This window comes from Sorex araneus, chromosome 1 (assembly GCF_027595985.1).
Source record: "Sorex araneus isolate mSorAra2 chromosome 1, mSorAra2.pri, whole genome shotgun sequence".
In the NCBI taxonomy this organism is placed as follows: Eukaryota; Metazoa; Chordata; class Mammalia; order Eulipotyphla; family Soricidae; genus Sorex; species Sorex araneus.
This window is the reverse complement of record NC_073302.1, coordinates 135,368,437-135,396,223: the sequence shown is the minus strand read 5'-3', so window position 1 is coordinate 135,396,223 and position 27,787 is coordinate 135,368,437. Positions and strand designations below refer to the sequence as shown.

Genomic DNA, 27,787 nt, shown 5'->3' with positions numbered 1-27,787 from the left:
CAAGAGTTTTATCCCTGTACTTTATCTCCTGTCTCAACGAATATGAACTAGATACCATGTTTTCCATGTTTATAGGTGACAAAAAACAAATGCTAGTGGATTACCACAGCCATTACTTATTTTAACTAAGTTCGTGATACTCAGTTCCTTAAATGAAGGAAATATAGAAAGTGTTTAAGTCATAGGACAATGTACTACACTGGGAGAATACTAAAGGGGTAGAATTTTTTTTAAAAAGGCACACTGGTAGAGAGATACTGCAGGGGTTAAAACACTTGCCTTGCATGTGGCAGACCCCATATGCATGGAGGCTGCTAAACACTACCATGGGGTGTGACCCCAACCTCTTCTCAAAAACAAGCGAAAAATGCATATACTGACAACAATGATTTTCTTTTTTCAATAAACAAAAGTAAATTCAGGCCCCCCAAATTTATTCTTATTCGAATCAGACCTCTTTTTTTTGTGGGTGTTGGGGTTGGGGGACACACCTGGATATGCTCAGAGCTTACTCCTGGCATGCTTGGGAGACAATATGGGATGCCAGTGACCAAACCCAGGGTTGCCGTGTGTAAGGCAAGTGCCCTACCCAGTATACTTTTGGTCTGGCACTCCACATCAGATGTGTGTGTGTGTGTGTGTGTGTGTGTGTGTGTGTGTGTGTGTGTGTGTGTATCACCTTTCTGGGCATTTACTGTAACTGCTTCAAGGGAAAATTATTTGTGTTTATCTTCACTTTTATTTTTTTCTATAATTTTGTGAGAGAGGGACTATGTTTTATTTATCTTGTAATCTTACAGGGGCAATAATGCTTAATCATTTAGATGAACTTCTGAATGAACCAAGTTTTAAAGACTAGAATACTGGGCTGAAGCAATATACAGTGATTGGATACTGGCCTTGCATGCGGCCTACTTGGGTTCTGTGCACTAACAGGAATGATTCCTAAGAGCAGAGCCTGAAGTAAGCCCTGAGTACCACTGTGTGTAGTCTAAAACAAAACAACAAAAAAGTGGAAAATAAAAATTAGAATCCTTTTAGGGCCAGGGCAGTGACTTAACGGGTTAGAATTGCATGCTTTGCCTGTGGACAACCCAGTTCGATCCCACTCCATGGACAACTCAACACTGCCTTGGAATAACTCTTAGTTTTTAACCCAAGTAATCTCTGAGCATTGCTGGGTTTTTCCCAAAAGTAATCATAGTTAAAAAAGATAGAAGGTGCCTTCCGCCCAGAGATGAACCAAGAGCCGCGGCACGAGAAGCAGAGCCTCCGAGCCTACTGACTGTGATCCTGAGGTCTCCTAACCCATTTTGGCACCAGAGCAGATTCTTGCAGCCATGCATTTTGACTGTGAACTGAGCTAAAATATTAGAAACCCAAAACCCAAAAAACTCAGTCTTCACTTTTACCAAGGAAGAGAAATTATTAGATGATGCTTATTCAGCAGGCCTGATTGTTGGGGAAAATTTCCAATCAACAATAGTGAGTTCTGTATGGAAATATGAAATGTACTCAATATATATAGAGAATAATGGGAATATCATTAGGTACTTAGATGGGGGGTGGGGTGGGAGGGGGGTGTATTGGGGTTCTTAGTGGTGGAACGGTTGCACTGGTGAAGGGATGGTGGTTTAATCAGTATTTGACTGTGACTTAAACCTGAAAGCTTTGTATTTTTTTTCTTGTTTTCACGGTGGTTCAATAAAATATTTCTTTAAAAAAACAAAACAAAACAAAACAAAAAGATAGAAGGGTTTTGATTGCAAAAGACTTATTTGTATATGGTGACATTTCTATATGAAATGAAGGAATTTTTCATGGAGACATCTATTTCCCCAGTTCTTCTTGGAATAATAATTAGTTCTAGTTTTTCTATGGTGCTTTTAAAAATTATTTAATGTATATACTTTCCAGTATGTGAGTATGCGCACACTCATTTCTGATGTAATTTCATGCTAAAACCTATGAACTGATATGTTCAAGTCAGTCATGACTTCAGTGATAATAGTTGTCTTAAAAACAGTCATAAAACTATAATCTGCACATATTTTATAATAATTTGTTCATGCATTATAAAATGATTGCCTTTGCATAATTATGATTATATTATAAAGGAAAATGTGTGTGTACTTAAAGAAAACAGTGACATAAATACTGCACAGTTCTAAAATTTATTTTCGTTTGTTTTGGGACCATGCCCAGTGGTGCTCAGGGCATACTCCTGCATCTGTGCTTAGGAATCACTCTTGGCAGGGATCAGGGGACCGGATGGAGAGCTGGGGATTGATTCCAGGTCAGCTACATGCAAGGCAAAAGTCCTTCCCACTGTACCATCTCTCTGACCCCTCTAACATACTTTTAACTTCAGTTCTTGTTTTATTTTGTTTTTTTTTGTTTTACACCACACCCAGAAATACTTGGGTTAGTCCTGGCTTTGCACTCAGGGACCATTCCTGGTGGTGCTTTGGGTGCCATATAAGATGTGGGGAATTGAACTGGGGTTGGTCATGTGCAAGGCAAGTGTCCTACCTGCTGTCGTAGCTTTTCGGCCCCAATTAATTTTGGTTCTTTAATATCAAAGTTGGTAAATGGAAATTAACTTTAAGAATGAGAGGCTTGAGAGATAGTGGGTAAAGCATTTGCTTATTTACTTTAAGAATGAGGGGCCTGCAGCTGAGATAGAGAGGGGAACACCTAGTAGAAAGTGTTGGGAGGACCCACTCGGGTTGAAAGCTGTGTGCTGAAAGTAGACTATAGACTGAACATGATGGCCACTCAATACCTCTGTTGCAAACTACAACATCCAACAGAAGAGAGAACAAAAGGGAATGCCCTGCTGCAGAGGCAGGGTAAGGTGGTGTGGGTTGGGTTGGGGGTGGTGGGAGGGATACTGGGAACATTGGTGGAGGAGAATGGGCACTGGTGGAGGGATATAAACGAAATGCAGACATGAAAGTTCCATAAGTTTGTAACTGTACCTCATGGTGGTTCACTAATAAAAATTTAAAAAAAAGAAAAGAATGAAGGGCCTGAGAGATAGGTAAGGCATTTGCCTTGTATGTGACCAATTCCAGTTCAATACCCATCACTCTATATAGTCCCCTGGCATAGAACCAGAAGAAATCCCCAAGTACTACCAGGGACATCAATATCTGTTCCTCCCTCTCTCTACCTCCCCCCGGAAAATAAAAATCCCTCACCAATAATTAGACTCATAAGTCCGGTACATTTAACTTCTTCTGAATTTTATACTTCCAAATCCTTCTTAAAATTGATAAAATTTACCAGGTTACACCATATGTTAGAGAATAAGGTGGTATTTTGAAAACAGCTAAAATTTTGTATAAGCTATTTAGCTTGGAAATTATTTCTGTATATTATAAATTGGAATTGTGAAAATAAATCCAATTCATTTTTACAAGATGATTTGAACCTTTTGTGCATTTTTGAATGGTAAGTTGCTAATACTTTATTTTTTTTATTTTTTCATTGTAGGCTTTAGTATAAAAGCTGTGCCGTTCCAGAATGCCATCTTGAATGTGAAAGAACTTGGAGGTACGTTATTTAAAATCTACCCAAAGACTGGCTTTAGCTCTCATTATTTTGTACTAATAAATTATTTCCAGTTAAGCCATCATATCACTGTATCACTGTACCACTGTCATCCTGTTGCTCATCGATTTGCTCGAGCGGGCACCAATAATGTCTCATTCAACTCTGTAGTGTTCAGGGTCAGGGGAATGAGGCCCATTATTGTTACTGTTTTTGGCATATTGAATACGCCAAATAGTTAAACCATTACAATTTTTTATTCTGTTAGGTTATTTATTTTTATCTTTTTCTAGATTATGTAGCACAGTTGTAGCACTGTTGTCCCGTTGCTCATCGATTTTGCTTGAGTGGGCACCGGTAACGTCTCCATTGTGAGACTTGTTACTGTTTTTGGCATATCGAATATGCCATGGGGAGCTTGCCAGGCTCTGCCGTGCGGGCGGGATACTATTAGTTGCTTGCTGTACGGGCGGGATACTCTGAGAGGGACGGAAGAATTGAACCCAGGTTGGCCGTGTGCAAGGCAAACGCCCTACCCGCTGTGCTATTGCTCCAGTCCTAGATTAGGTACTTCTTCAAAATACGTTATTCTCTTTATATGTGTTCTATTAATTCTAAGTAATATAAATTTGTTTTCATTTGTAGGAATTATAGAATGATATATTAATATCACTTATACATGATGCTCTTATTTTTTTTCTTCCTCTTTGGTTCACATCTGGCGATGCACAAGGGTTACTCCTGGCTTTACACTCAGGAACTGCTTGTGGCAATTCTCAGGGGACCATATGGGATGCTGGGAATCGAACCCGGGTTGGCCACGTGCAAGGCAAGCGCCCTACCCGCTGTGCTATCACTCCAGCCCCAGATGCTCTTATTTCTGTCTTAGAAAAATTTATTCTTGAATGAAAAATTACCAAGACAATTTTAATGTAATCAAAGAAAAAATAGTCTATAATTGTATATCACAAAACATTGAACTTTAAGGTAGTTTGTGTTAGGTTGCAGGTTTTATTGTATTAGATCTTTTGTAGGATGTATTTGTTCCGATAATAAATCTTTCCCAATGGGTTCTTTGCTGGCCAAGCACATTTATTGGATAGGCTGTACCCCAAACTATACATCACTCCGTCTTTCATTACACTCTCTGTCTGGGATTTATGCGTTGTGTTTTATGTCAGTCAGGGTCTTAACCCATGTAAATAGGTTAACAAAGAAATCAGTCAATTCAGTGAACCTACTAAATTCTCTAATGGTGCAGGAAAATGGTAAGTGCTCTAGAGTTCAGTATAATATTGGTGAGTTTAATGACTTAGAAGAAGGTTTTCTTTTATCTCTTTAATCACTTTGTGGTATTGACCTTGCCTTTTGGAAAAAAAAAAACTTTATTCTAACTATGACCCATTTTTAGCTTGATAAGATTGAAACATACTTTATACTATTTTGATAGTGTTTGTGCTCTCTTATTTTTATATGTAGTGTATTGACCAATTCTTTCAGATCTTTATTTTAGAGAACTATGTCCAGCACAAGTTTACTTTTGTGCATCAGTTGTATCAGCTACATTTTACTTTTATTACATTAATATTTAAAAACAACTGTGGTTGTTTTTAAAAACAACTGCAAATTTTGGTTTTTCCTTTGTCACTTGATTTTCTCATTTTGCTTTCAAAAATCAGAGGACCTAAATGCACTTGTAAGAATATTCATTCAAATTTTTTAAAAGATTGATCTCTTGGTTGAGCATTATAATCTTATTTTGTTTTTATTTTTTGCTGACTGCTTCTCAATAGTTCTGTCAAGTCAAAGAATATATAAAAATTCAAGAAATCAAGATATGTGATTTGAGAATTCTATTGGTTTTATTTTTATGTATTTTTAATTAAGGAAATTAACAGTTTATTTTTATAATTTCTAGTTATTTGTTTTAAGCACATGTAGAAAACTAAATACTTTTAAATACTTTAATAATGCTATATACCAACTATGCCTAAATGCATAGAAACACTTCTGATTCAAAATTACTCATTTTGTTGTCATTATAACCAAATAGACATTTTCAGCTTCACATGGAACATTCTTCATGACAAACTACTGCTAAGTGTAGAGCAGATTATCTTATGCTAATTATCAATTCTGAATAATTCTGCCCATTTCATCTTGATGGCTGGAGCGATAGCATAGCAGGTAGGGCTTTTGCCTTGTGTGCGGACAATCTGGGTTCGATTCCTTCGTCCCTCTCGGAGAGCCCAGCAAACCACTGAGAGTATCTCTCCCGCACGGCAGAGCCTGGCAAGCTACCCGTGGTGTATTCAATATGCCAAAAACAGTAACAAGTCTCACAATGGAGATGTTACTGGTGCCCGCTTGAGCAAATCGATGAGCAACGTGATGACAGTGATGACAGTGATACAGTGATTTCATCTTGATATTGGAGTCACTGAGAAGGAGAATTCTATTGGTTTTTAAATATGGTTGGTACTTGATAAATATTTTAATTGCTGAACTAGAGAACAAATTCTATTAAATAATCTCCAGTTGTAAGAAAGTTGATTTCTTTATAAGCTCTTTATTATATTTTGTTGATTGATATACATAGCGAAGAATTCTAGACCAATGAAAAAGGTGAATATTTCAGGGACTTTTTTTTAAATGACTTGCTTCTATGCCATTGACTCTGTGCCTTGAAATATAGAACAATAGAAGATAAATTAGAGGATGTCAGATGTATAAGCCAGGAACCAGTTTGTTCCCAAGAAAGTTTTAATTTTGCTTAAAGATCTGAGCTTAGGCAATTGGTGATGTGGAAATTACAATGGAGATGGGGATCCCAGGGGCTTGTTGGTGATATTTTAGTTCTTGTCAATTCTGTGATGAGGATGAGGAAGATAGGCAACAGATAGAACTCAAGGGAGTGCAAGGGGTACATTAGTTCCAGGGTAATGATACGTCTGTCTGTGATAGTGAAGAGCAACCTTCTAACTTAAATGTGGACTCTTCTACTCCTCAATTTCAAATTTTAGGTTTCAAGGAGAAAGCAGTTTTCTGAGTAGCATCTCGTTTCATATCTTGTATGGCATGTTCTGGAAAGAGGTCTTCATCTGATTATTTATTTACTCATTCCTTCCTTTCTTTCACTAGGAGATCATGATTTTTGCCGAGCTTCTCTGGTTGGGATAAGACTGAGCACGCGGGTATATCATAAGAGGAATGAGTTTAGTATTTAAGGATCCATGCTATGAAGATATTAAACCTTTATTTACTAACAGAGGGTTGCTCACTTCAGTTAGAGTGTCGCTCCAAGGAAAACCCCCCTAATCAAGAGACAAATGAAAGTCCAGGATAAAGGTAGATACTGAGGTGCAGCACTGTGCCACAGGACGGGCTACTGAGTCCCCTCTCCTAGTGGTGTCGATGCGGGAGGTCATCACAGCCCCTCCCTCCTCCCAGCTAACTCCTTTCTCTACTGCTTTGCGATACTCCCCATAACCCATTGTCTATCCTTAAGCTAAACTTCTCACTTCTTTGGAATTGGAAGAGGCATAAAGTTGTACTCATTATCATATATGAAGAAAAGGAATGGAACAACATAGCAATGTTGTTCAATGGAATTGAATTAAGTGAAAATCATGTGAGGGGGTCTTAATACTACAACTGATAGATGTTTTGTGTGTGTATAGGTGATATGATTTTTGTGTAGAATATACATTATGTATACTTCTGCCTTCTTATTAGCTTCCCTTTCATAAAGCTATGTACAATGTAGTTCATATTAAAATATCTTGTAATTCACATTCACGTTGATTTTTCTCCTACACTCTTTCCCTAACATCCATGGAGTTATTCTAGCACAATTCTGTGTGAAATACGATTCCAGGGGTTTGAAATATAAGACATTTTTAACAGATTTCATATCTTCTAGGAACTCATGCTTCCCAGGAGAGAGACATGCATGAAAATACATATTTTGACTTCTCTCTCTTTTTTTTTTTGGTAGGGAGGGTCACACCCAGCAGTGCTTATGACTTACTCCTGGTTTGGACTCAGGGATTACTCCTGATGGCCTCAGGGACCTTTCGGGATGCCAGGAATAGAACTTTACCCACTGTCGTATTACTCTGGCCCCCCCAAAAAAAATAAAAGGTTGGAATTTGCAAGTTTTTCTAAAACAGTGACATGGGGCAGGGAGAGGGGGGAAATAATAATAAAAGATCAAAGTAAGGCAAGACACAAGGTAGACTTTATCGGTGGAACCTAGCAGTGTGATGGGCCAATTCTGTTTTTTGCTGCTTTTGATTAAGTAGCCGGTCCTCACACATGCCCACCCAGCTATACTAATTGTCCCTGTTTCTCAGTGAAATTGGAACTTTATATTTTCTCTTTTGAGTTCCCCCTCCCCCTTTTCTCCCCACACACCCTTCTTTTATCACTGCAGCCCTGTATGTAGAGAGTAGCTGGTGTCCTCTGACCCTCAGTGAGACACAGAAGCTCAGGTACAGAGATCCAGTCCTTGGTCAGAGCTGTTTGGAAGAGGAAGTGGCACTCATTGTGAACTGTTGGTCTTACCAGTGGGTTGTACAGTGAAGCATCTCATCTGTGTGTATAATCTGTTGCTGCTTTTAATTACCACGCATACATTTTCTTTGGGTGTTGGCATTATTTTCATGAATACTGCGTTGATGGGCTGGAGCAATAGCACAGCAGGTAGGGCGTTCATCTTGCACGTGACTGACCCAGGTTCGATTCCTTCATCCCTCTCGGAGAGCCCAGCAAACTACCGAGAGTATCCCGCCTGCACGGCCGAGCCAGGCAAGCTCCCCATGGCGTATTTAATATGCCAAAAACAGTAACAACAAGTCTCACAATGGAGACGTTACTGATGCCTGCTCAAGTAAATCGATGAGCAACGGGATGACTGATACAGTGATACAGTGATACTGCATTGATAAAGCATGCGCATTGTGCGCATTGGGCCCATGAGATATTGCAGAGCCCTGGAGTGCATGCTTTGCCTGATGGAGCCCCAGGTTGGACTTCATGATAATACCCAGAGCACTGACAGGGAGTATCCCCATGAGCGCTGCAGGATGTTTTCCCTAAAAGTAAAATTTGAAAAATAGCAACAATAGAAGCCCATGAACACCTCTGCTCAGGACTTAGCCTCTAATTGTTACAGCCGCTTTCATCATTTGTTTTTTATTTTTTCTCTCTCTCTCACACTCTTAAGGGCCTTTCAGTGCAGATCAATTATGGTTCTGACTAATGTCACTTTTTCCTCTTCTGATTTCTTCAAGATGGCCTGATGAATTAGTTTTAACTCCACTTGCCGTGCTCTCTAGGTTTGTCACCACACACACCATCTTTTTTCCTTTTCTTCCAGTTCTTTAAGCAGTGTTTCTATCTTAGACAACAGGCAGCGGTCTCGAGTCTGCTGCTGCTTTGGGTCGTGCGCTGTGAGCACTATTCCTTGTACACAGTAGGAAATGGGCAGTAGGAAGACTCTTGTGTCCTTGATGTCTCCCTCTCCTTGATTAAATCCAAGTTTTCTTTTTTTTTTTTTTTTGCTTTTTGCTTTTTGGGCCACACCCAGCAATGCATAGGGGTCACTACTGGCTCATGCACTCAGGAATCACCCCTGGCGGTGCTCAGGGGACCATATGGGATGCTGGGATTTGAACCCGGGTCGGCCGCGTGCAAGGCAAACGCCCTACCCGCTGTGCTATCACTCCAGCCCCCTAAATCCAAGTTTTCCTATCTACAGATCTAGAACAAATGTCTAAATCAGTCTCTTATGCTGCTGAAAAGGTTGTTTTAAATACCTTTGAGCAAGTGTTAGTGCTGGTTCCTATTCCAGGCCATTCTGTAATAATGCTTAGTGAGCTTCTTCCCCTGCATAATGAATCCAATGTCCTTTCTCTTTTGGTTGTACTTAATTGGTCTGCTGGACATGCTGTGGATTAATTTTACTCCACTGGATGTTGTGCAAGACACCTAGCAGTGACCCCAGAAAGACGAATTTCTCAGTGACTATGCCTCTTTCCTTGTGACTAGTTTTAAAGCCCAGCCATTCTGTCCACCATTTCCTTACTTGTAAAATGTAGACATAATAGTTTCAATGTCCATAATTCTTGTGAGGACTAAATTGCTTAATGTAGGTCACGTATCTAGAGATTGCCTAGCCCACATAACTAACATTTTTGGAAAATCTGCTTTTATTGTAATTATGATTTATTTTTAATTTTTTAATTTTATTTTTGTGATTTTTATACATTTTATTTTCATAAAGTGATTCACAATGGTTCGTTACAGATAATATTCAAACATCCACCCAACCAGCAAGCATCTTTCCACCACAATAAGAGGGAAGTGTGTAAAGGTTGTTGATTTCATTCTGAGGCCCTTTAAGCTGGTATATAAGAGAATCCAAGCAAGAATGTTAAAACCAAACACATGTTGCTGCTTTAGGTACATCAGTGGGCTAGAGTATAAGAGGTGGCGCAGCTGCATTTGGAAATACTGTGTTGCTCTCTTCCAGGGGCTTTGTTTTATAGTCTCTGGATCTTGACTGTTGATGAGCTTACATGGCAAGAGGGCAGTTTGTGGGTGTGACTGCCAGGCTACTGGAAAACGGGGGATCTGGGTGGAGGAGTCCCAGTCCCGATCTGAGCAGTCTTGGAGATCTCAGCCCCAGGTCCTGCACACCTGGGTTCCTCTGTCTGTTCCTTCATGCACGAGGCGCATTCAAGTGTGTGGAGAGTGGCCTTGAGCATGGCTGTGGCTGGGTTCTGACGGTTTTTGGCTGCCAGGATTCTGCTTGGGGCGGGGAAGGAAACTCAAACCGCCCCCCTCCCAGGGAGCCCCGGTGAAGACAGCCTGGCACAGGGGCAGGATATTCTGCCTGTAATTATGATTTTATTATAATTATACTTTCACTCCCCTAGTCCTTATCCCCCTACTCCCCACCGATACCTTTCCATAAAGCTTTCCCACACTTCTCTATAAACAAATAGAAATCATCCCATAGTCATTAATTTTTCCTTTGGGGGTCCTCCTCTTCTCTCTCACGGCCTTGCTGGTCCTTGCCTTCATTGCATCATACCCGATGAAACTGCAGAGTCACAGCAAGGGAGCTCATTGGTGTCTTCCGGTTATCTGCCTGGCATATTTGGGGCAGTCCATGAGTGAATGGTAAATATCCCTTCTGAAATTATCTCTCCTGTAGTGTCTCATAACTGCTTTCCCTCTCTCTTTAGTGTCGGTATTTCCATCCTGTGACCATGGGGAGTGATGCAGCTGAGTTTTGACTTGAGAGCAGTGGTCCTCCTCACAGTGGTGGCAGCATCCCAGCTCTCTCTCCTTCACTGAATTCTGGACCCTTGATGAAATTTGTCAGAGGACTTGCTTTGTGCGTCGAACTTGTTAGCCAGGGACTGTGAAATTGTGGCCTCACCCTCTCTGACCACGATGCTCACCCTCCCATACTCTCTGGCAGTCTCTTCTTCCCAGTTGCTGTTGAGGAAAGTAAAGGAAATCTAAGAAGCAGGGAAATTCCTTCCCTCCCTCCCACCCGCCCTCCCTCTCTCTCCCTCGCTCCGTTTCTTCCTCCATTCCTCCCTTCTTTGCTTCCTTCCTTTTTTCTTTCCTTCCTTTCTTCTTGTCTTCATTGCTGGTAGTTGTCAAGTGTAGGGAAAGTTCAAGATTTTTTTTGGGGGGACGGGGCACACTTTTCACTTTTTTGTCTAAAGAAAGAAAAGGCAGCTTTGCTTTTTTTGCAGAAGGTGGTGAGGGTTGGGTGGAAAGTGCAAGTTGGGATCATTTACCCCTTTGGTTGATCCCCAGCAATAGTGATGGAATGATTTTTGAGGATTGTCAGCTAAGCCATTTTTTTTTTTCAAAGGTTGCTTCTTTCAGCAGCCAAGCTGTTATATGAAACAGATGTTGACTCTGTCCTGTTTCTTTGTTTGCCTGGAGGAATACGCCTCGTCTTAGTGAAAGGTGCTGTTTCTTTGTATCCTGCGAGTTGTCTTTGGGGGTTGTTAATCTGTCCAGGTTACTTGCGTTTCTTAATTTTTCCAGTAACTGTACCAGACAGACTTGTTGGCAGGCAATGGCAGGGCCACTGCTGCCTGCTTCGTTTGCGTCTGCTTTGTTTGTGCCCCGGCCGAGCTGTGTCTCCCACTACAGCAAAGCTTTTCTGTTTCAGAGTCGCCTTTCATTAAATCTTATATTGAGATTTAGTGGGGACAAGGTGAGCTCTTTGACCAGTATCTGATGCCTACCCGAAGTTCTCTGTGATGCTCATTCCCTCTGCATCCCACAATCACGTTCTATTTGGGAAAAACAAAAAACAGTGTCACTAAATACCTATGCATGTAATGTGGTCACTGGCACTGAGAGAATGGCTAGAGCACAGAGACAGGAGAAATCAAGACAATGTAAGCTAATAAAGTGTATTGAAGTACGTTTTATGGCCAGATTGTTTTATGACACAAGAGAGGTTGCGTAGAATCCTTGCTTTTACAGGGGACGGCCTCTTGCCTGTAGAAAACCATTTTAGACCTCTCCTACATGCCTCCCAGTGGGAAGGTGGCGAGGGACCTCAAGCCTAGCCTCGGCACAGGTGGGCACAGCGCGGGCGCCTGAGCAGGCCCATTGCAGAGAACACCTACGAGCGTGCGGTCAGCCGGATCAGCCAGCCGCACAGCAGTAAATGCCTGAGTTCATGTGTGTTGCACACTTCAAGGAAGAAAGGAGCTTCACCGAGGAGAGTAAAATCTCAAGATCCTCTGTCCTCTGCGTTGGAACTTCTTGTTGTTTTCTTATCTGTAAAATGTAACTTTTAATAAATCATCACAATTTATTTCCCTAGGGGTTGGGCTGGAAAAGAAAAGTGAAGTTGCCTAAAATTCCTCAGGAGAGATGCCTTGAGGAGAGACAGTGATATTTTTGCAAATTCTCCTTTTATAGTTGTGTGTCCAGTATGATAGGTAACCCTGCAGGGTCGACACGTCTGAGTCGAGTTTCCTTTAGCTAGGAAGAGAACCAGGGCTTTCTGGAATGGGAGCACCCGTTCCTTCCTGGCTCTCTAAACTGTGTACTTTCTCACTTAGACTTCGGCTCTACTAGGGGAAATAATATTGGTCTACCGCCAAGTCACTTGGATGTGAATTAAAAGGCCACAGCTATCTGAATTGGCTGCACAGGATCCCGGGGTGGTGGTGTTCAAGCGTTTTTTACACTTGCTCAGGGAAAACTGAGCCAAGCAGTCAGGAGAGCCAAATAAATGAATCTGGGGGCCCAGAAGTCTGTTACTGGCTGATGTAGACCTGACCTTAATTTTTGTTTTCTTCTGGAGACGTGCCCTAGGAAATTTTAAGAAAATAAAATAAAATAAATCTGTCTTCCCAGTCACAGTTCAACACTTAGCAAATCCCCTTCTTCTAAGGCTGTAGTCATACGTGAAACCATCTAGAAATGACTTTCTTGGCCTCTGGATACCCCATATTTCCCTTTGCTGCAGGGATGTCATCGACCTCTTCTTACCTTCGGCTACATTTAGGGACAGTTGGGTCCTTTTTCTATCTTCCAGCTCTACCCAGCTTCCTCTCTGAACCTTTATGCCGGGATCTTAGCTTCCTTTCTCAGTTCTCACCAGAGCGTGGGGGTTTCTGTTTCTCCCAGGGGCCTCACCACAACTGCGGCAAGTTTTCCTTGTGTATTTGGTTTCACATGGTATTGCAGCATGGAAGTCAGGACATCACAAATTTCTTCAAACAGGCCACAAAACCGTGGACAAGGCAGTTGCTATTTCAAGGCTGCTTTTCCGCTCCAGCATCTGAAAATTCTAGTGACTGTTCTTCTGTGTGGTGAAACATATCCTGTGCTATTTACCTAACTTGGCAGTGCTTGGGCTACCCCTAGCTCTGTGCTCAGGGGTCACAGCTGACCGTGCTCAGGGGATCGTATGTTATACCAGGGACTGAACCACAGTTGGCCACATGCAAGGCAAGTGTCATAACCCCTGAGCTATTTCTCTCTCTCTGGCCCACTAGTATCATTTTTATCTTGAAATTCACATTATGTCATTTGCTTTGGTCCCTAAGAATTAGAAATTGTTCTCTTACAGCTGGGGGCAAGATTATTGTCCATCATTTTTTAACTTTTTTGCCTCTAACCCCGACTATCTCGGTTATTTCTTTATACAGCAGAAATTTGGGTAGATTTCAGAGATTTTATATGTGTGAGACACGCGATCCATATATAAAATAATGAGTACTAGCTTACCAAAGTTGTGATCCCGTGCTATTTACTTTGGGAAGCACTGCAGTCTGGTGTGGGAAGTACTGGAGAGAATTGAGTACAGGGTGCAATTAGGATCATATCAAGAGAACAAAAGAGTTGTCCCCAAGAAAAAAGACATTCTAGAAAAAGGAACAAATGGAACAAAAGTCACAGAGGGGACACTGAACTTGGTCTATTCTTGCCTGATCCATAAACTAAAAGAGAGAACTTTGCTATATTATGCCCCCCTCCCCACCCCAGAAGCTAGAATAATGTTTGGTCCTTCAAAAGCAAAATGTTGTCTTGTTATTGCTGAAGTCATTTCAGTAAAGAAAAATGCTAACTTCGGGGCTGGAGCAATAGCACAGTGGATAGGGTGTTTGCCTTGCATGTGATTCTCAGCATCCCATATGGTCCCCTGAGCACCGCCATGGGTAATTCCTGAGTGCAGAGCCAGGAGTAACCCCTGTGCATCGCCGAGTGTGATCCAAAAAGCAAAAAAAAAAAAAAGAAAAAAGAAAAGAAAAGAAAAATAATGCTAACTTCATGCCAGGCCTTCAGGATGCAATCTTTGCCCTGATAGACTCAGTGCGTTTGTGTGTACACACAGTGGAATCCTTTGAACCCATTTATTTGGTTATTCTGATGGGAAACTGGTGTTTGTTGGGCATGTCATAACAATGGTAAAAGTTCTCTAAAAATAGTGTCACTAGGTCCCTATAATTGGAACAGCACTTTGACAATAAATTGTTTAAGAGGTATTTATGTATGTGGTGATTGATCACTTGCCATTCTAGGATGATTCTCTGTTATTTCTGGACAAAATAGGACTGAAATATAACCAAGTGAAACTGCTTACATTTGTTTAGCACTATAGCACTGTTGTCCCATTGTTCATAGATTTGCTCAAGCAGGCACCAGTAACATCTCCGTTGTCAGACTTGTTGTTACTGTTTTTGGCATATTGAATATACCACAGGGAGCTTGCCAGGCTTTGCCATGTAAGCAGGATACTCTCAGTAGCTTGCCGGGCTCTCCGAGAGGGACAGAGGAGTCGAACCCTGTTCGGCCGCGTGCAAGGAAATGCCCTACCTGCTGTGCTATTGCTCCAGCCCACATTTGTTTAAAAGTCTCATAAATTTGTTACTTTGGGGCTGAAGAAATAGCACTGTGAGTAAGGTGCTGGCCTGGTAGCACCTGCTCCAGATCTAATCCCTACATGGTTCCCATGTAGTTACCTGAGCAACACTGGGAGTAATTTTAAAGTACCAGGAGTAACCCCTGAGCATTGCAGAGTGTGGCCCCCCAAACAAACAAACAAAATGTTGCTTTTAATCTCTTCAGGTCAGAGTATATTTTTTAAGGAGCTGAGCACTGTTAAAGATGCTTGATCATTTTGATTTTGAGATCCACTGTTAATTATGGCATCAGCATAACAAATAATAATGTGAAGTATTTAACATGTGAAGTTGTCATATTTTAATTGAAAGTAGATGAAGTCCTTAAAATTGAAAAATCAAACGTTGATTTTTATTGTCTCTCTTTCTTGCCAGAATCTTACAAAATGACCCCCCCTCCCAAGTCAGAAAACAGACACTAATAAGACGATAACAAAGTAGATGTAAATCAATCATAAAGAAAGGAAAGCAAGACAAAACTTGATGTGCAGACAATGGAAACATGAAATAGAAGGGGAGTTCATCAGAACTATTAATCAGGTGGCTTATCAGAGTTATTAATTGGGGCTTTACAATTGGATCTATGCCTTTATTTTTCTTTTCTCCAAGTGTTAAGTAGTGGATAGCAGCTGTGTTTACCTACAAACTAAATCCTTGAGTGTGGGTGCTAGACCCAGAGTCAGGGCATTGCCCCAGTAATGTGCTGACTGCCAGGGGCTTAGAAAGAAAGCACACACACACACACACACACTCACAGCACACACACACGCATTTGTGCATACTTGCACATACATGCACACACATGTGCATATACAATGCAAACATACACACAAACAATGAGAGAGGGAAAGAGAAGAAGGGGATAACTACTTTGTCGCTATGAATCATTGGAAACAAGCAGTAGTAAATTAAAGGACTGGCACGTTGAGATTCTCAGACAACAGATTATCACCAAATCACAGTATGCGCCAGTGTAGGAAAAAAAATCAATACCAGGAATGCAAGACTCCCAATCATAGTCAGAAGGAAAAATATCCAAGAGTTTACAGGTTTCTGAGTTCTTAGAAGAAGACAGTTGGATAAAGGGAAGAAGGTTCCATGTTATAAAAACAAATTGCAGCATGGAATTTGGTAAATTAAAATTTGACATCACAATTTTAAATAAAAACCTTCATTGACGGGCTGGAGTAATAGTACAGCAAGTAGGGCATTTGCCTTGCACGCAGCTGACCTAGGTTCAATCCTTGGCATTCCATATGGTCCCCAGGCACTGCCAGGAGTAATTCCTGAGTGCAGAGACAGGAGTAACCCCGGAGTATTGCTGGATGTGACTCCAAAAGAAAAAAAAAAGACTTCATTGACAGAACTGAGATATAAATTATTTAAATTCCAGATTGAGCTAAGGAACTTCCTAATAATGTTTTGTGAAAGGAATACTTTCTAAGTATGGGACAAAATGTAAGAGACATAGGGAACAGGTACAAAAGTTCTATCATCCCTTTAAGAAAAGCTCTGAAAGGAGAATAAAGAGAAACCAAAGAAGAGAGAGAGCAGAGAGAGAAGGAGAAAGGGAGAGAGACAAGAAAAAAGAAAAAGCCTCAAATAGAAAAGCAAAAATTCCAATCTAATGAGCAATCTGAGGGCCAAGAAAAAGAAAAATACCTGAGCATACTTTGAAGAAAATGAAACCCCTAGTTGTAATTATAGAAACACACAACATAGCATTATTTCTGACTTTCTGACTTCAATATGAGATGTGGTAGAATAGGTAAGGAGGAAAAAAAAACATGAAAGTACATTTTTTTAACAGTATAGATTGTAATTAACAACAAAAAAGGAAGGTTAAATATATTTAATGTGTATTTCTTTTTGGAAAATATTTATTTTATTTGGGTAAGTGGATTTATTTGGGTAAGTTATTTGGGTAAGCAAGGACCATACCTTGCTGTGCTCAGGGCTTACTCCTGGCTCTGTGCTCAAGGATCACACCTGGTGGTGCTCAGGTGACCTATGCAAGTGCTAAGGATCAAATCATGGTCAGTTGCATATAAGGCAAGTGTCTTAACCCCCGTACCAGAGTGACAGCCAGGCATGACTACTGAGTATAGAACTAGAAGTAGCCCTGAGCACTGCCTAGCAGCATGGCACAAACAAACCCCTCCCCCCCCAAATGGGCAAAAAAGTTGAATAGATGTTTTAGCAATAAAAATAGAGAAGGTAAATAAGGCACATGAAATAAAACATTATTAGCATTAATACAAATTAGAATCATTGCACACATAATTAGAAGGTCTCTATATTAATTAATTAATAACAATGTAGAAGAACTGAATTTCTCGGACATTGCTAGTAGAAATGTAAAATAGTGCTACCACTTGGGAAAACGGTTTGCCTTAAAAGCATCAATGCAAACAGATCTTACCATCAGCTTCTCTACTCTTACGAGAAGTGAATGTTTGTAGTTGTGTGTAGTTGTACACAAATGTTCAAGGCTACAATATTTATAATAGTACAAAACTGGGTATAGCCCAAAGCTCTCTTTAGTAGTTGGGGAACTGTGAAGCAAATTTTGGTATGTCTAAAATTTGAGAAAGAACTGAGCAGTTGACACTGTTGACACCTACCCCCATAGAGATGAACCTCCGAGTTGCTATGGCTAGTGAAAGAAAACAGACAAGTGGAGCACATAAAGCAATAGTCCTATACTGGGATGAATTTGTATCCCATCTATAAGTAGATAATGAAAATGAATATTTAGGGCAGCTGGTGGATTGGTGATTACCGAGTAGCTGGGAATGGAGTGAGAGGGAAAAGCTAGAGAAAGCCTGTGGAAGTGATGCATGCACTTCTCTTGATTTTGAGTGTAGATTCATGGAGACATGCTGGTATCAAAGCTTACCAAACTGTCTACTTTTAATATGTAGTTCGGTTGAGTTGGAGAGGTAGTCTAGGGATAAGCCATTTGTTTTGCATGTGACTAACCCCAGTTCAATCTCTTGTACCACATATGGTCCCCCAATCAGCACTAGGAGTCCACCCTCAGCACAGAGCCAGGAATAAGCTCTGAGCACTGAGTAAGCCCTAAAGCCTGCCCCTTCTGAAATTTTGCAGTTTGTTATAGGCCAGTTATATGATATTAGAACTATTAAGCATAGTCTATACCTTTAGAAATCAAGAAATCATCTCAGGTTGAAAATCAGTGGAAGTACCTTTTATGGAGGACTTAGTTATCACATCCATCCATTTATGGAGGACTTAGTTATCACATCCATCCATTTAATGTGTAGTTTGAAAAACTTCAATGCTGCTGAAACAACACAGATTGGTCTGTTCAGAGCAACAGTCAAAGAAATACATACATCAGAGAAGTAGGTGTGTCTGATACATATGCAGTGTGGGAGAGTTCTCAGGATATACTAGTGTGACTTACTGTATAAGAGCACAGAACTGTCATGATGTAGTAATCTTTTCTCATTCTTAGCAGTTCTATTTATGACAAATATTCACGTTGAAGATTCTGCAACTGGTAAGATGCTGCTCTGACACTAAGTGGAAATTGGTGGTGAAGGAATAACAGCAATAAGGTGGAAAAAATACTAGAAAGTATCTACTTCCAAGCTCAGTTAGAAAAACAAGTATTTTTATTGAATTTAATGTTTTATACGCACCACACCCAGCTGGAGAAATGGATACAGTCTTTTTGAAATCTATTTTTAAGTGTCAAGTACCTTGAGGAACATTTACAGATTCAAATGATCATCTTATGCTTCTCTTAAGCTACTCAAATTTTACCTCTGGTTAAAGTTTTCTAACCAGATTTTATTTTGGCATAGAAGTAATGTATTTTTTTATTAGTGGTTTTACCTGTTTTATTTCTGCAAGTATTGGCAATATGCCTGGATGAGATCAATAGGGGCATACTTATCTGTTATAATAATCTATACACAATATGCTAAGAGGATAGAATATGTATTTTTTTCTCTTTTTGCCATCAGTGATCTCAAGAAGGTTTGTTTTACTTTATTTGGGGACTAAGAGTCACTGTGTCATGTTTGATTTTGTTTTTTAAATTTTAAACTTGGGTGCACAAATGTAAACCTCTTTAATCTCAGAATCATCATTGGTACTGCAGTCTCTACTACTGACAGATTACTGTATTTTCAAACAGTTCACACTTACAGAGGCTCAGAGGCAGAGTGCTAATGTTCTCAGGTTTCAGTTCCATTTCTTTTTCTTCCCAAGTCTTCTCTGTAGCCTGAGTTATCAACCACCTTTTCCCTCCTGACTAATTAGATTAGTTCTCAGTTAGTGAGGATGGACCATTTAAGCTGGAAAGTTAAAAATGTAGAAGCAAATTCTCGCTTAATTGTCAAGTGTGGAGCTTTGTGGGAGACATGGGTTACATATATTTTTATTTCTTAAGTGTATGCAATCTTTGATGTAGTTCATCTTTTGTAGAGCTTTGTGTGTGTGTGTGTGTGTGTGTGTGTGTGTGTGTGTGTGTGTGTGTGTGTCTGTGTCTGTGTCTGTGTGCCTGTGTGTCTGTGTGTGTGTGTTTGTCTCCCAAATGTTTTTCTAGTTGCCAGGTCCATGATCACTCCTTCAGCAGATGAAAAGCTACTGAAGTGATCATGCATTGAGACCCCCAAATGATTGCATTTAAAATCTAGAATTTAGGAAAGTACCTGAAGTGTTTCAGGCTTATCTCATTCTAGGGCTGGAGCAATAGCACAGCAGGTAGGGCGTTTGCCTTGCACGCGATTGACCGTAGTTCGATTCCTCTGCCCCTCTCGCCCCTCTCGGAGTGCCTGGCAAGCTACTGAGAGTATCTCGCCCACACAGCAGAGCCTGACAAGCTACCTGTGGCGTATTCGATATGCCTAAAACAGTAACAAGTTTCAAAATGAAGACGTTACTGGTGCCCGCACGAGCAAATCGATAAGCAATGGGATGACAGTGACAGTGATACAGTGATTTCATTCTAGACTTTAAGTCTCCTGATCTACTTTAGAATCTGTTTGGTTATAAAAATATCACAAGACTCAGATTGTGAACTACTGAAAATGTTTGACTCAATAGCTTCCTTAATTCCGGATGAGAATGATGAGAGGCAGAAGAGCAGCACTGCACTGTCGTCCCGTTGTTCATGGATTTGCTCCAGCAGGCACCAGTAACGTCTCCATTGTGAGACTCATTGTTACTGTTTTTGGCATATTGAATATGCCATGGGTAGCTTGCCAGGTTCTGCCATGAGGGCGGTATACTCTCGGTAGCTTGGTGGGCTCTCCGAGAGAGACAGAGGAATCGAACCCAGGTCGGCCGTGTGCAAGGCAAGTGCCGTATCCACTGTGCTATTGCTCCAGCCCTTAGTTACTTCTGTATACTTCTTAGTTACTTTCTGTATTTCCTCAACTGCTTGAAAGGTCCCAAATGGGCAAGAGAGCTGGGAGAAAAGATCCCCAAACAATCCCAGATTTCCTCTTAAAAGAAAATGCCTTTTTACTGCAGAGTAACAAATACTGCAGGCTGATACCTAGGTTGAAGGTTCTTGGGGTTTTTTGGGGTTTTATTTTTTTGTCTTTTAATTTCCAATTTTTCTATTACACATCTTCTTCACAGCTTGTGTTCTGTGTTTTTTTTTTTTTTTTTTAAAGCCTGTCTGCAGCCACTCTGTGTGGTACTCAGTGGTCATTCTTGACTTTCAGGTGGGAGGTCAAACTTGTACTATTTGGGTGGGGGTACAAACTTATACCCTCATGTACAGCATGTGCTAGCATTTGGAGCTTTATTCCTGGTCCTGTGTTGGGGCTCCTTAAAGTCACTTGTCTCTCCACTGTCTCGGTGTAGAAGGTCTTCTCTTGTCTGGTCCTCCATGGGCTTCAGTTTGTGATGCTCTGAGCCTTGGAACTCCCTTCATATTTCTTTTTTTTCTTTCAGAATTCTGAAACAAAACTTCTGGAATACTTCCGTTTCACAGATTTAATTTTTTCAGGATTCTGAAAGAACACTTCAGGATTACTCCCATTTTACAGAAAATTTAGATAATTTTTTCAATTATACAGTATCTAATAGATAACTAATATCTAACAGGCAACTTCTATTACACAGAAACCATCTGTGCTCTACACAGCACTGCTGTTTCTTTGCTCTGTGGCTCCCTGGAACCAAAACAAATGCTTGGTTGAACCAATCAACCAAGTTTTATTTCCTGCTAATCCTTTTCAAATTTGAACTAATTTGCTCGATTAACCTTCCTCCCTCTTTTCCTTTTCATCTTCTTTTCCTGTCTTTTCTTTCTTCTTTCCTTTCTGTCTATAAGACTTTGTCAAAGGATTTGTCAGAGACTGATAGCCAACCTTAATACTTCAAGACACCGTTTAACAAAATAAGGCTATTTGAAAACACTTATCTATATATTAGGATTTTCCTCTTGGTATTGAAAGCAGTTTTTTGAGTTCCTTTTGAGGAAGTACTGAGTACTGCCCAGTTTTAAAGGACTCAAATAGCTGACTTCAGTTTAATTATTTGCACGCAGCACATTGTTGACAAGAATTCTTTATTAATGGGGTGCTGGATTTTTGATGCCATCAGGACACCAGACACTGTGCTTTCACAGAAGTCAGAAAAGCAGGTGTTGGAGACCTTGTACAAGGGTAAGACACTTGCTTGGTGTGTTGCCACAGCTGCGACCCAGGTTCAAATCCCAACTCCGTATGTAGTTCTTTGAGCAGCAGGGGTGGCTCCTGAGCACCTGTTGATATGGCCCCTGAGCACCACCAGTATGGCCCTAAAACAAACAAACAAAAATCAGTAGGGTGCCTGTCTTCTGTTATTTATATTTCTGAAAAAAATTTTTTTGTGGAGATCTGCTGCTTTAAGATATGTAGAGTTTGCACTCTTAAGAAAAATTCTTTTGAAGCATACAAATAGAGACTTGTATATTAATGGTTTTTATGAAGCAATTTCTAAGAGTTTGAAAAATTTCCTTATGTTTGAAAAAGCTTGAATTCAATTTTTCTCTGAATATTGAGGTTCTGATATATCTTAAATCTATTGGTTTAGCAAAATATTTTCAAAACCGTTTCCTAAGTTAAATTGATTCAGAAATTCCCTCTCGGAAGTCTTAGTGCAGTTGTCTGTTTATTTCTGTTCTACTCTTCTTTAAGAAACCTTCTCTTGTGAAAAAAAATACTTAGTCCCTTTACTGGGTTTCAGAATCCTGAAGTGCTCCTTGTGCCACTATCGCAAACAACTTTAATTTCAGATTAAAATAGTGTGTGGAAATTCTCTATAGGCTGTTGTGAAATCAAAGTCTTACACATGCCATCATGCATCATCCAGGACAAAATGTCTTTGTGAAGACAGAAGGACGAGCAATAAAATGAGGACATGCTAAGGAAATTGAATATGTAAAAGCATAGAAGTATCCACAGTGACACTCTGATTCCTGACTCTGTGGCTTTCATTTTATTTAGGATCTTGATAACTACCTTAGTCTCTGAGAGAGCGGCAGAAAGAATGAATTGTTACCCTTCTAGGCAACACGGCGATCCACAGTTTCAGCTGCATTATTGATCTTCAAAATTTCATCTTTTGTTTCTTTTTGCTTTTCCCTTTGCACTGAGAGTCCTCTGAAGTGAAGTCTGTGGAGAACTGAAGCCAACTTGTGACCAGCCAAACTCCACCACCCCAGATGTGTCAAGCCCCATAGCTGGGGAGGATGAGCCCCAAAAAAGATGCAGCAAGGAAAGATGGGGGTGGAGGGCTGGGTCAGGCAGGGGTGGGTGGGAGTGAGCATGTCCTCCTTCTTAGCATCTCTCCCTGGAAAACTGGTCCAGGAGTTCTGTGGAACAGGTCACCCAAGGCGGGGGACCATAAGGGGGCAGATGCAGGACAGCCATATGCATCCCCTTCACCATGTGCTGACCATGTGAAACCTTCTTGGGGACTGGAAAACGCTTGACATGGCTAACCTAGATGTATCACTTTGCTGGTTCCTGGCACCATCCTTGTTTTTAATGTGCAGTGAATGTTCTTGCTCTGTTTGAACATTGCTGCAGCTTGCTGACCTGGAGGAGCCCAGCAAGGAAAAAAAAAAGTTATCTACTGCAGTTCTAAATCAAGTTTTAAAATAACAAAACATTTTAATATCTGTAGCTGGAAGGGAAATGTTTGGAGCTGTGTAACTGGCAGGCAGGAGCAGCAGGACTGAAGAAGAGATGATTTGGGGGCCAACTTTGGACACAAATTGAATACAAGTAAAAGAAGCCGAGGCCGACTCTTCTGTCTGGCTTCCCAGTCAAGTCAGAGGGGACAGAGCTGGCAGTGCTATGGATTTGTGTGCTGGGATAGATATAAACAGCAAAACTCTCAGCCCTGTGGCTATAAAAAGAAATATTTTTTATGATGTATTTGTTGTTTAAGAGCAGACTGTGAGTTTTGTTTAACATTTATTCCTGTGCCGTTCAAAAACCAGAATTTTGTCCTGCCTGTGTGCTTAAGCTCTTTCAGATGTTTTTATTGTGTACCATTTTCTCCAGATTCTTCTTTTAATGTATGGTTTTTTTTTTTCCTTTTTCACAATCTGTTAGAAGATCAGCTTGTGTGAATCTTGACACTGTGATGCTATTTCATGGTTTTAATTTGAATGTGAGTTGTTGCAGCTGGAAGCATATGATTAATGGCACAGACTTGTTTGTCGCAAAAAAGCAGATGATATTTTACATTAAGTTGGGATGCATTGAGAAATTGACTTGCTTATCTTGTGCTGGACGTAAGTCACATTTTAGTTCACCTTCAAATTCTGCTTGTGATTTGCATTCATCTTAAACACAAACATACATTTTAGGCAATATAATTGGCTCATCAAGGTATTTAAAGAATATCTTAAATTGTGCACATTTAATATAAATGTTTTCATTCACCAATTAGCCAAAGGACCTTTTGTCTGTTATCGTGGGGGAAAAAAAAAATTGTCCTAAATTGGTCTACAGGTTTGGCGGCCCATGCCGGGAAGAGGGAAGTGGGTCAGGGATGTGGCTCAGTGGATAGAGCACAGGCCCTGACGGTGAAAGGCTCTGCATTGAGCAGCAGCATGCATGCCCCTCTTCATGCCGAAAACTTCAAAGCAGAGCCCTAGTTGCCCCCCTAAGCATTCCAGGAAGACCCCCATATCCTGTGTCCCAGAAGGAAGTTCTGATTATAGCACCTGGATATTCATCCTCTTGATTTTCTGTGAAATCTTTATACACTTTTCCTCTTGCGCCCGTCTCACGCTCCTGTTCCTTATCCTTGCTAGCAAGTGAGGACCTCTGACCCCCTGCTCATGGCAGATTGTCGGTCAGGGCTCTGGGTGTGGATGCATTGCCCTGCTGGCCTAAGCCAGCCTTCTCAAAAGAAATGTTAGGAAAGTTGTAAAAACAATTTCCTTCAAAAGAAAAACGTTGTGTTTTTTTTTTTTCTGAAGACCCAAAAGTCTGCCAGTCATTTGAGGCGTGTGATAGATGACACCTTCCAGTTGCTTCACCCTAGGAGAGAGGCCAGTGAGGTAGTGCAGAGGGCATTGGGCTTGCCTTGCATGCAGCTAACCTGGATTCAGTCCCCGGCACTACATAGAGTCTCCGAAGCATGGTCAGAAGTGATCCTTGAGCACAAAGCTAGGAGTAAGCCCTGATCACTGTGTATGGTGTGCTCCACAAGGTCTGCCCTCCTCTCCCCCAGCACACACACAGATCTCAGGAAACTGTACCTGTTAACTCAGATAACGCTTCTCCAAACTTGTTACACTAGCTAATTTTCTCTCTTCAAATCTTTGATGAGATTTGGGGGTACGTCCCCAATAGAGCACACCACTGTCCCAATAGGCATGTTTTCTTCTGCCCTCTTTGAAGAGTTTTAATGATGGCAATGGATTGTTATTTTACAAAAGCCAACTTTCTGCTTCTCTGTTAAAATGAATCTACTTCTATTTGGTGGCGGCCATGTTCAACAAATCATATATCTCCTAGAGTCAGTCATTCAGAAACACCAACCTGGTTATCGTATACTCTGAAAGATTGTTTCTCCAGCTATACATCTTTAATTTCTCCAACTATTTGGCACACATGTGGCCTCCAGACTTTCATCGCCATATGTTTGCCTTCTTCTAGACAAGTCTGAAATTGTGGTGGTCTTCGTGAAATGTGTATCCCGAGTGTGAGGCTCTAGGTGTGGTCTGACCACTAACACTGTCCTTTCCAGCACTGCATGACTCTTAGCGCCAATAATAAGAACCACAGTATCATTGGTTTCCAGTGAATTTCCTGTCAAAATGCCCGGCTATTTTAAGTCAGGTCTCTCATTCTATTCTTGCGTAGTTGACTTTTTTTTTTTTTAATTCCAAGATCTAGCCCTCTCTATTAAATTCCATGGTGTAAATTCTGGCTCATAGGTGCTACTAGCCAAGATCTCTTTTGACATTTTTTTTCTGTCATCCAATATATTAGCAATTTCTCGCAGCTCTGTGCCATCTGTAAATCTTGAAGTGATACCTTAAGAGTTTTTATTTGATTAAAATGTATAAAATGGTATCAAATTGTATATTCTGTGCTGGTTGTATGCTTACTGCTAGGGTAACAAGATGACTGAATGTAATCATTCCTTCAGGGAGCTCACACACCATAGGGAATAATAGACATATAATTATATAACTATAATGCAGTGTGATAATTGCTATAATAGAATAATGTGTGAAGTGCTGTGAGAATCAAGGTTGGTTGCAAATTGTGGATGATCTTACCCCTTCAATGTTGGCATGGATCCATGAATTTTTGGATATGGCTGTTAAACTAGTTATAATGCTGCCTAACTACTGCCATCTGATTTACTTTTTACCCTCAAGGACGCAATAAGAAACATTTGCTTGTTAGACATTTTGCTAATGATCTCAAACTATGGTATTTCCAAAATGTACCAAACTGGCAGCCAGTCCTAAAGGAACTGAGAATTATTTTAAGACTTAGTCTTAATATCTTTCTATGGTTCATTGTGATCCCTTTTTTAAAAGTTTTTCACCAGTAGTATGGGAACAGTTCTGAAGGTGCCATAGTAAAGCTTAGAGGAGTTCTGTGAGAACATTTGGGTTTTTCTGCTATCTTATATACAATCTATCTTAACCTAGGCAGCTGTATTATATGACAGAAGAATTATGAATTCTCTCCTATCTTCAAATATCTTTTCCTTCACTGTCATCCTGTTGTTCATCGATTTGTTCGAGCGGGCACCAGTAACGTCTCTCATTGAGAGACTTTTGTTACTGTTTTTTTTTGGGGGGGGGTTGTTATGCCCAGAAGTATTTGGGATATGTCAGGCTTGATGCTTGGGGACTCGCTGTCCCCCAATGGGGCTTGGGGGTGCCAGAGATCAAACCCAGACCTCCCATATGTCAAGCATGGGCTATAGTTCTTTGAGCAATTTTCCTGGCTCTGCTGTTTGTTTTAGATTGATGGTGGGGTGTGTGTGTGTGTGTGGGGAGAGAGAGAGAGAGAGAGAGAGAGAGAGAGACAGACAGACAGACAGACAGACAGACAGACAGACAGACAAACAGACAGACAGACAGACAGACAGACAGAGAGACTTTTTCTAATGTGAATAAAGCAGGTTTAGTAGCAACCTGAGAAGATGGTGGACTCATGTCCCTCCCCCAAAAACTGCATGATCATAGGAAGCTGTTTTATAGAAAAAGAGAACAGGGATGCATAGATATATGTTTAGTATGTTTTTATGTGGATCTGACTCTTTGGACTCATCCAGCTTTTTAAAAGGGTTCTGTACATCGTGGTACTTTAGAGGCACACACAATGACCTCTCCCCGTGGGGCATGGTCAGCTGGACAGGTGGTTCCATGTTGGGCCCAAGGATGTGGTGCTGCCTTCAGGTCGTGAAATGCCAGTAGTATTCGTGCCACACGAGTAGGACCCAGGAACCTCCAGGACAGAGTCTCGAAATGCTCAGAGGACTTTATGGTGCTGGGGATGGCACTGAGGTTGGCCACATGCGAGCATGTGACTTAACCTCTGTACTACTGCTCTGGCTCTCTCATCCTACTTTTTTGGTTTTGGCCTATAGCCAGCAGCACTCAGGGGTTATGATGCTCAGGAGGCCATATGTGATCCCCGGGATTTGACCTGGGTCAGTCGCATGCAAAGCAAGCACCTTACTTCCTGTGCTGTCCCTATGACCCCACCTCTCATCCTGATTCTAACAGAAGCACTTTTCTCTCTTTGCATCCCCTTTGTAATTATTTGTTTCTTTTCTTTGTTATTAAAAATGTGACTTTTTCTATGCTAGCTTTTTTTTTTGCAAAAATATTTATATTAAAGGATTACCTTCAGATTCTCATTGATAACGTTAATATTAAACTCATTAGTAAGTTCAGAGCTGTGGGTAGGGTGCTTGCCTTGCACGGCTGACCCAGGTTTGATCCCTGACTTCCCATATAGTTCCCTGGGCCCTACCAGAAGTGATCCCTGAGTGCAAAGCAAGGAGTAAATCCTAAGCACCACCTCAAAACAACTCCCTCCTCAAAAAAAAAAAAAGTTTAAATGGATTGATTAGTAAGTTCAGAGGAAAAAATAAATATTTGTTTGATGGAGACACACCAGGTGGTACTGAGGGTAACTTCTGACTCTGCGCTCTGAGAACCATGTGGTGCCAGGTTTGAACCCCTGCCACCTATATGCAAGCCTAGCCTTGCACTCAGCCCCTGAGCAATCTCTCCACCCTTGTGAAGCATT

General features: G+C 40.8%; 1 protein-coding gene across 2 annotated transcripts in view; it reads left to right on the top strand.

Moving 5' to 3' along the window:
- The window catches only part of ARL15 (ADP ribosylation factor like GTPase 15), a 444,530-nt gene that overhangs the window by 163,228 nt on the left and 253,515 nt on the right, over nt 1–27,787 (top strand). For both annotated transcript variants that reach the window (XM_004608526.2, XM_055121201.1), the window contains one exon: nt 3,499–3,558. In XM_004608526.2, coding sequence (XP_004608583.2) covers nt 3,499–3,558 — 60 coding nt within the window. The remainder of the gene's footprint in view (nt 1–3,498; nt 3,559–27,787) is intronic.